Source organism: Gadus chalcogrammus, chromosome 2 (assembly GCF_026213295.1).
Source record: "Gadus chalcogrammus isolate NIFS_2021 chromosome 2, NIFS_Gcha_1.0, whole genome shotgun sequence".
NCBI lineage: Eukaryota > Metazoa > Chordata > Actinopteri > Gadiformes > Gadidae > Gadus > Gadus chalcogrammus.
In genome coordinates, this window is record NC_079413.1 from 10,958,168 (window position 1) to 10,966,484 (window position 8,317).

At 41.8% G+C, this 8,317-nt stretch overlaps 1 protein-coding gene across 2 annotated transcripts; it reads right to left on the reverse strand.

Annotated features, from left to right (window-relative positions):
- Positions 1-4,797: 4,797 nt before the first annotated feature.
- On the reverse strand, positions 4,798-8,307 carry si:busm1-163l24.3 (uncharacterized). 2 transcript variants are annotated; one of them, XM_056580440.1, is made up of 5 exons: positions 8,117-8,307; positions 7,874-8,027; positions 7,374-7,557; positions 7,030-7,133; positions 4,798-6,938 (listed from the first exon to the last, which is right to left on the reverse strand). In XM_056580440.1, the coding sequence occupies exons 3-5, from the start codon at positions 7,555-7,557 to the stop codon at positions 4,911-4,913; spliced, it is 2,316 nt and encodes a 771-aa protein (XP_056436415.1). In that variant the 5' UTR covers positions 7,874-8,027; positions 8,117-8,307; the 3' UTR covers positions 4,798-4,910. The 2 variants fall into 2 exon arrangements, with proteins under 2 accessions (XP_056436415.1, XP_056436409.1); XM_056580434.1 differs by having other exon boundaries at positions 7,874-8,307.
- Between the last annotated feature and the right edge of the window lie 10 nt (positions 8,308-8,317).

The following is an 8,317-nucleotide window of genomic DNA, read 5'->3' on the forward strand; positions in this document are numbered from 1 at the left end:
CCCCCCCCGAATGTGCTAAAGTGTTCTGCTCTGACTCCTAACTGCCACATCCACCCAACCATTGTTCTGAGTTCCCCCCCATCCATTCCCATCCCTCCTACATCCCCTACGGTCTGGACCCATGGACAGACTTCCAGACAGACAGACAGACAGACAGACAGACAAACTGACAGACGGCAAGGCAAACTAAGAGCAAAGTGAAGAATGACACACACACACACACACACACACACACACAAATGCAAACTCACACGCACTCATTGTCCAAGCCACAGTTATGAAACTAAAGATGAGTCACCATTGTGTACGATTGGCTGTAGCCCCCTCCTCTTCTCACCTTTTCTTCATACCCCGGTGAACGCTACGTTGGCAATAAAAATATATCGATTGCGAACCACTTCCTGGTTTAAACAAGAGAAGTCCACTAAAGTTAAAGTCTTATCTGGCTCAGCCATCTTGTTGAACAAAGAGTTATACTATTAGCTATATTATACAATACGACATATATCACTGCACACATAAAGTACGTCCATGCAGCTTTGCACCATTTTAAAACGCATAATGTCCCTTTGTATTCGATATTGAATGGGGATCATTGCTTAGTTTGCGCTCCTTGGAAACAGATTTTCTAGCTGACTAACTGTTGGCAAGAAGGGTGCAGCGCCAATTAAGGAAGAATTTGTTTCTGTTCAAACAAATTGCAAGCAGACACACTTAGAGATACACACACATACACAATTTCTAATGAAAGGGGCACTGTCATGTGGGGACATTCAAGCGTCTAAACGGATCAAGTGGGAAGGGGGTACGCCGCTCCTTTTCCTCAGGATCAGGAACTCTTCCTCCCTGATCCTCCTCAAGGCATTCCGGGACATTCCGGCCCTCACCCGGTGACCACCAACCGCTCGTCGTTCACCCTGAGCCGGGAGACGAGAGATGAATCCATGCTGCTGTCGTGCTTACTATCCCCTCTCTCTGGCTCTCTACTCCACCATTCTCTCTCGCTCTCCTCTCTTTCTCCCACCCTCCTCTTTCCATCTCCCATCTCCCTCGCTATGGTCGGCATAGCAACAGGCGTCAGGCTCGTCAGAGATGGCACTGTGGTTGGCTTCTCTTGCGCTCTCGCTCGCCGCCCCTCCCTCTCCCCCCTCTGTCTTTCTCTCTTATCTGCTCTCCTCGTTCTTAATTATTTGCCAAAAGTTGGTACTATAGACCAATATTAAACATTTATTAGAAACTTCTGCCTTTCCTGCCATGTTGTTGTGAAATTTGAATCATATTGACTTTGTGAGTGCCACCTGCTACAGTCCTAAAAGGTGTCAGGGTGGTCATAAAATAATGCACTGCTCCCCCCTAATGGCAGACCGCCTTTGGAACTGATATTGTTCTTCTGACTGCCCTCATATCACAGGTTGTATTCACAAAATTCCTTTGGGATTTAGATGAAACAGCGACTTATCCTGCCGTCTATCGTACCCGTCTGTCTGTCTGTCTGTCAGCCTGCCCCATACTGTCCAGCCTCAGATGGTGACTAGTGATTTTGAAAAAAACAAAAGAAAAAAAAACGAAACGTGTTGAGCATGAGTGGCCTCCTCATGTGTTGTGTGTGGTGTATCATCGTGTGTGAAGATGTGCGTGTCCTCAGGTTGTTTGTCAGGTTTAAAAAAGCACCAATTATAATTCTCCCACCCAGATCACCTCCCTCTAATTATCTCACTCTCTCACTCTCTCTCTTGCGCCTTGTCTAATATGTGGCCCTGTTTGTAGAGGCCAGTTGGTATTGGTATTTTGCACTCTGCTCACTGATGCACTTACAAGCATAGTTTCCCTGCTCTAGCCTACCTGAGGCCTGGTCCTGCTCTTCTCATTCTACTATCTTTAAAGATAGTAAGATAGTAAACTATCTTTACTATGTTCCTGCAGAAGCTCACCAAGAGCATCACTAACACACACACACACACACACACACACACACACACACACACATACACGCACACACACGCACACACACACACACACACACACAAACAATTTTTGTTAAACATTTCCGATCATTCATCCATGCTGACACCGTCTGATGTGAATCGTGGAGTTGGTTCGGCAGGGCTGGACTGGGACTGCTAGGTTGGAGAAGGGAAGTGACTGTATCCTGTCAGCCTTTAGTAAGCCCCCCCCCCCCCCCCCCCGATAACCTGTTGAAGCGGTGCTTGTGTTCCTGAGTGCCAAACAAACGCTTCTGTAAAACTATGTTTTCATAAATGTTATTTTATTACGTTTTTTTCAAGGGTTTAAAGTTCAAAGTTCCTACACGGGGGCACTGCTAAACTTTCTGTTGGTATGAACCATTGTGCCAAATTACTATTTTTTGGCTCTTTGTCTTTTGCATATAAACAAAAAAGTTTTTTTTAAGGTTAACTCAACCTTATAGAATACAAAAATATGAAAAACATTGTGTAAGATTTCTATCCAAAAAGATAATGGGTGCTGACAGAATTTATAATGCAGTTAACAAAAGTCTAACAATTGAGTGTTTAATTATATGCAGCCTTGCTCCACTGTAGGCATGCACCGTGTTCTCTGTTAAACAGTTTTGCTCATCTGCCCATCACTGTGTATTGAAATTTAATTACATTTGAAAGAATCCCAATCGTAGCTAATAAATCACATCCAATCGCAGCCTGCCTGCCTTTATTTCTGTTGTTTATAAATAAGTGATCAGTATTACAGTAAACACAGTGTACGTTATTTAAATATTGATATCATAATCCTACATATGATACATCAATGCATCACCAGATATTTGGTAGCTCTGCACGTCTTTGATCCGGCTAATATTTGTGGGACTAGCTAATGAAGGAAGCCTTAACACAGCTGCCGTCATTGCGGATGCACAGCTGTTTGAATTCTCCAGGTCCAAATAACTGATCCCAGGTCAGCCCAAGCATGTCCTGAGTTCACTACGGGCTAGTTTGAGTTATTACACTTCTTCTGCACTGCACAAGACTTTTGATGGCTGTAATTGTCAACTCTTAGCAATATCAACATTTATTTTGCCTGCACACATGGAGTACATAACTTAGGAACACATAACTGGAATGGAATGTTAAGTAATACACACACATATCCCCCCTCAAGGTTGAATTTCTTTGATAGGGGTGCAAGCAAGAAGTTTGAATGAATCTGTTGCCTACAAACACCTACAAACTCAAGAGATGCATGGAAAAAAAGTGCAAATGTTTCAAAGTAATACCGCACAGGTATTAGCATTTGTATGTTCATAGATTTGTACATGCCCGCTATACATTCGGATAGCGTAAAATATATTGTGCCAATTATCAGCTACAAATGTTATGTACCAGTAGCTAACAAAGAAAGTCTCATATGCTCAGTGTTTCCTGTAAGTTTTACTATTTCCAAATCAGAGGGGTTTGTCTGAAGCCCGTTGCTGCATCCAGAGTTACTGGCTCCTTCTCACTCTGTAGCAGCACAAACATACCCTTCCCTCAAAAGGATTTACCACATCAGTGGCTTAGCAGTCACTGGAAGTCTCTGTAATGAAACCATCACCACAACATTGCAGAAACACAAGAGGGGAGTAAATGCCTGGGCTTTCCATGTTAAGTGTTAGGCTACACATACTAGATCTAGGCCACATGTTATGGCTTTGTGTGTTTGTGTAGCTCATTATTGGTTTCATAAAAGTTAAGTATTGTAAAGGGGAGTGATGCATTGGAAAGTACTATTCAATCTTAACAACAACAGTTGAACCACTAGTCCCCATTCATTCCTACCCATATCATGTCACCTTCCACCTCGGCAGTGTCAGAGCCTAAAGCGCATACACGATCTGACTCAACCTCCCTCTATCTCTTGGAATGATTCAGTAAAAAACACTAACATTTCGTAATGATCCTTAAATAAGTCTGTTCTTACAGTTCAGTCAATAGCAGTTATAGTGCACACGGCATACCCCATTGCTCCCTTTCCAACTGGTTTCTAAAGCAGATCTGCCCGGCTACTCTCAGAGCTCCAAAGTGTTGGTTTCCCGGTTGCAAAATAAATAAAATCTCTTCTTGTCTACACTTTGTTTTTTAAACCCTTTGAATCGATGCTGCTTCTGTGCTTCACTCTGGGTAAACTGTGTGGTGCTATGTTTTCCACACGGTCCCTAGAGCTTGTAATGCTTCAGTGTGTCATGTTACCATATGCCTTACATGTTTTCCAGGACTAATAAAAAAGCATAACAAAAAGTGACATGAAATTATATTCTTTCTTTATTTTTTTACTTTTGTGTGCTTAAAAAAGAACAACAAATTCAAACTAATACAAGAGAACTTTAGATAAAAGACAACAGCAAAAGATGTTGAATAATTCTATTGCACAATTCTCCATTCAGTAGATGAAAACAAGGATTATAAAATGATTGAAAGTAGAAGATTCAAACATTCTGAGATACAAATAAAGCAACATTTACTTTTAAATTAAAATGCTTGAAATACCAATAAGAGATAGAGAAATAAATGAACTCAACAGGAACAATTGCGAGGCCCTAAGAATTGACCATCTTTAAGAAGACACTTACAAACGTATAGCTTCCTTCAATCCTTCAATAAGCCACATACAGAATGATAAAAGACAGTAAAAGCTCAATTAAAAATAACAATAAAAAGATGACAATGCAAAATGTGACACGCACTGTAATTGTTCTTACTTTAGGAAAAAGTCAAAACAAAGGAAAGTGTAGACTGGACAGAGTTAGAGCAAGGGAAAGACTCCTGTCTACTGCTGTTTTTTGACCAATTCATGACTTCTGTTGTCATTATGGATTAACGTAGACTGGGTATTTGTTTCCTGTTTGTCCTCTGAGGAATTGCTGCTTATATTTGTAGAGATGGCCTTTGAAGAAGAAGCTAGAGTAGAGGCCTCCCTCGTGAAGCACTTCTGTTGTCCAGGTATCTGAACTGATCTACAGAAAATTCTTTCCTCAGTGCACTAGCAATCTGAGAACACAAGTGTTCTGGACCGAGAATAGATATGAGCCTATTTGATGTGGATATGGAAACCTTCTTGAATCTACTCTTAACTTCATTAAAGAGTACATGTAGAATTTCATCTCCTTGGTCGGAGATACCCAACTCTGTCCAACTCAGATCAAACTGAGAGAAATCAGCAGTAACCTTGGCAACAATGTTCTGTAAATCTTTCTGACAAGCTCTCACACTGGAAGGGTCAAAAGATGACAAGAAGACTGTAGTAGCATCCCTAGCATCTGTGTGCTGCTCTTCTACCTTTATTGCCATGGTAACTTCTATAAATCGAGGCTGATATACCTCTTTTATGTACTTCCACATAATATAGGGAACCGTTATTTGTTCACGATATATTTCCAACCTGGCCTTGACTTTGAGGTCACTGAAACTATCTTTTCGCTCCCTGACTCTATATTTTGCACGACCTTGGGGCTCTTCATCATCCGATCGCCTGTCCGTTTGGACCTTGGGAGCTGATATCTCAGAGGAGCTACTTTCATAGTTAAAGCCGAGCCGAGCCCCAAGAGCTGGGCGGGTCACACTTCCTGATGGACTGATCAGAGTTTGGATTTGGGGAGATTTTGAAAACTTCCGTTCATTGTCCCCTAATGTTGAACTCTGTGAGGGTCTGATTCCATCCTCAGATAGGACGTCCTCTCCAGTGTTCTGCCTTGACAGACCTTTGTCAGTCAACCTTGCAGTGCATGAAAGAACATCCGGGACTAACTGGGGACCAAGCATAGCAGGGGATAGTCTTAACCCTGCTCCAGTTAAATCTGCTGGCTGAGACACTAATACACCTGGCTCTGTGTACTTAAACTGGGCTGCTGGTTTATATTTTGTTGCTCCCTCAGCTCTGTTCTCATCCTTGTCAGGCACCAGCATTGTATCCGTCTTACAACACAGAGAACCAGGTATCGGTTGGTGAACAACAGGTGGACCCTCATATGGATATGCTGAGTTGAAGTCAAGGGAAGTAGCTCTTGGAAGACCACCCATCTGGTCAGACACTCCCCTGGCTTCATTGTAGCCACTTATTACTTCCTTGGCCTCAGATGTATCACTGTAGCTCCCGATGAGGTAGATGTTTTGGTCATCCTCGTTTAGAAGAAGCTTAGGGTGTGTTCCTCCTATCTTATCCTTTATCCTCTGCAGGACTTCGCCGATTGGAAGGGTGCTTTTAAGCAGGGGAACACGACAGATCCTAGGCGCAATGTCTTGGTGAAGCTGACTTATTTGGCTTCTTGCCGACCTAAGCCGCTGCAGCCCACCATCAACCTCCCCTAATTGTGTTTCACACTGCAGGAACAACGTGGTCACATCCTCAGAAGTTACATCCAAAACTTCCACGCCATTCCGACTGAGTATCTGCTGATAATCCTTCCCACGATGCATCTGCAGACACTGAAACATTTCTGAATCCATCACTAGGGAGAGATCTTCATCCAACATTTTAGGATCATTTGAAAGCTGCATGGCCCCAGTCTCGGTCTTGTCCATCTCTTCCCAAAACGGACCAGTAGTTGATTTCTTTTTTCCAGGTCGGGTGGATGGGTAGTCTCCAGCAGCATGATCCCTATAGGTTCGCTCTGTGCATACGCTACTATTATGTGGTTTATTGATTAAAGACTCTGGCAGAGGAGATTTTTTAATTGCGTGCATATCAAGGCGACAAGAGTATGCCTGATCAACTCTGCTCGATGTGTCCTCCGATTTTTGGTGTCTGGGAAGTTCAAGCAATTGTGCCAAAGCTGCTTGTACCTGAGAGTAGGGCCCTGTGATTTTACACAATTTCTTGGTAAAATATTTGAACTTAATGTCAGGGTACTTCTCAAGAAGGACTTTCGTGGCTATTTGTCTCAACGGAAGCTGGTTACAGTCAATAGTTACCGACATACTCAAGATGACCTATGGTGGAAAAAGAGTGGACACAATTAAATTGTATCTATTTCTAATGCATGTACTCTCTTCTTTCTGAACATATTCAGATAATACATACCATATCAGGTTTCAGTTGCTCACAATGTGGAGTTAAGGTCAGTTCATACTGCATGCCATCCATTTTTAAAACGTGTTGACCATGTTGGATAACTCTCCGGGCGACTGTGTGAGCAAGATTACCAGAAGGAGATCTTATCTTACCTGTATTTAATATGAGACAGAGTCTATTTTGCCTATTTATGGAAGTTAATTTTATTTAATTTACACTCACATTTAGACTAAAATATGTTAAAAATAAAACAGAACAGTATATTTTCTGCATTAAATGGCAGAAGGTTACAACTAATAATATGCATGTTTTTGTTTGTAATGTGTTTAGATACACACCCTGAACTTACTTACCTCTACTGTCTTCAAAGGTGATCAGGGCTGAGCCACGGGGGTCTTCAACAATCGCGACAGAAATGATTTCTCCGCCCCCATTCTTTTTTCTCAGAAACAAGATAAGTAGCTTGTCTGACAACCTGTCATCCTCAATCACCGTTGGCAGACCGCTCACTCTTACCGTCCTGTCCAAGTCTGCCATCTAGTGGACAAAAGCCAACATGCATTGCAAATATGTATCAGTGGATAGATTCCGGAGGAAATCATTGACACCTTTATTAAATAAACAAGTTTATGTTAGGGTTAAGGAGTAATATTTGAATATATTCCGTGTTTAACGACACAGGTGAGGAAACTCCTGCTAAAAATATTGTGGAGAAACGGGGGTAACTTCGATCGGTCTTTGTCAATGAACTATCTAATATAGCCTACTCACTTACTCATTGTATGCATACTTTATTATCGCTACATTTTGCTTAATTTACCTAAGGGATTAAGGTAGTTGCCAGTTGCCTTACCTTTGAAATATTTCAGACCATGCTCTCAAAACTGTTGTTACTCCAAAATGGAAGAAAGTGAAACTAAAAAGCATTGTGTTTTTTTTCTTGGGGGCGGATGGGTAAAGCTCTGCATGCGAGCGTGTGCCGAGGCCGTTGTCTAGATTGCGTCAATCTGGAAAAAGTGAAAAGAAGTGCGCACAATTATAATGGTGCAATGTTCTATGGATGAGGGCAATGTGGAGTAATAAATGATCGTCCTACTCTCCTTGTGAGAAGGATTGTAGATTATATCATATTCAAATTAGACTGTTTCATAGAAGTTCACACATATTCGTGTTTTGATATTGATGTGGATATTGATAATAGTCAGTAAATCCAGAGCTATAGGAATATATTTGGTTAAACTCGCAAAACGCTTCCTATTAGAATTGGTTTTCTCAACGTCAACCAATGGATGACAGC